The sequence below is a fragment of the Sceloporus undulatus genome, chromosome 7, assembly GCF_019175285.1.
Source record: "Sceloporus undulatus isolate JIND9_A2432 ecotype Alabama chromosome 7, SceUnd_v1.1, whole genome shotgun sequence".
NCBI classification, from domain to species: Eukaryota; Metazoa; Chordata; class Lepidosauria; order Squamata; family Phrynosomatidae; genus Sceloporus; species Sceloporus undulatus.
In genome coordinates this window covers 13,174,158-13,175,312 of record NC_056528.1, presented here as the reverse complement: position 1 = coordinate 13,175,312, position 1,155 = coordinate 13,174,158, and the positions used below count along the sequence as shown (strand labels likewise).

Sequence of the window (1,155 nt, the reverse complement as noted above, 5' to 3'; positions counted from 1 at the left end):
GACCCCTCTCCAGTCCTCTCTCTGATTGGCTGTTAGTGTGTGACACACACTCCAAAGGATTGGTTGCTCTGTAGCCAGCAGCCTCTCTCTCAGGCTGCAGCTGAAATGGGCAAAAGTCACCAAATCTGCACTGAAATCACACCAAAAGATCTGAAAAGCCCCCGTTTCCGTGTGAAAGTCACCAAATTGGCAACACTGAGCCTGAGCCTGGAAGCAGCTGGATCCCTCCCTCCCTTCCTTCCTTCCTTGGAGGACTACTCTTCTTCTTCTCCCTCGGACTAGCCCCCAGCCATGTTCACCCAGCAGCACTTCCAGCAGCAACTGCTGCAGCTCCAGCACCTCCTCCAGCAGCAGCAACAACCACAACAACCGCCGCCAGCGCCACCCCAGCCTCCCCCGCAGCAGGCGCCTCCTGGCCGGTAAGCCCTCCTACTCGAGGCCGGGGATGCGCGGCCTTCCACGTGGGATGCTCCCAGGAGAGTCAGGGAAACACTGGCTCCCTTCGCCATCCTTTTAAAAACGTTTGGGCTTTCTCTTCCCAGAGGGCTTTCTCTCTCTCCAGTTATCAATGATGGAAGTGGTTAATTGTATTATTGTTATTGTTATTATTATTTTATTATTATAATTGTATTGTTAATTATTAATTATTAATAATACATTATTATTATTATTATTATTATTATTATTATTATTATTATTTGTTTATATCCTGTTCTTCTCCCAGGACTGGGACTCAGTACAATTAAAAAGATACTAAAATAATAATAATAATAATAATAATAATAATAAAATACTACAATAAAATAAAAAATAAACAATAAGGAAGATAAAAGTGTCTAAAATGTAAATATAAAATATAAGTTGTAACAGTTATAGTGATCCTATAATTATTAGTGATACAGGGCTCATAAATTATCCATATTACAGTAAAATAAAATTTAAAAAGAAGATAAAAATATCTAAAACCTAAATATATACAGTAAAATATAAATTGTAGGGACCAATGTTGACAATGATAGTGAGCATATAATTCTTAGGGATGTGTTATAGGGCCGATCAACGATCCATAAGCCTTTGGGGCATCACCCCCATTTTAAATCAAATTTAATAATAATAATAATAATAATAATAATAATAATAATAATAATAATAATA

At 38.2% G+C, this 1,155-nt stretch overlaps 1 protein-coding gene across 2 annotated transcripts in view; it reads left to right on the top strand.

Annotated features, from left to right (window-relative positions):
• The first annotated feature begins 88 nt into the window (after positions 1-88).
• Positions 89-1,155, top strand: part of CIZ1 (CDKN1A interacting zinc finger protein 1) — a 10,587-nt gene continuing 9,520 nt past the window's right edge. Inside the window, exon 1 of one of the 2 annotated variants that reach the window (XM_042479005.1) lies at positions 89-419. In XM_042479005.1, coding sequence (XP_042334939.1) covers positions 292-419 — 128 coding nt within the window. In that variant the 5' untranslated portion in view covers positions 89-291. The remainder of the gene's footprint in view (positions 420-1,155) is intronic. The other variant, XM_042479004.1, reaches the window with a different exon arrangement.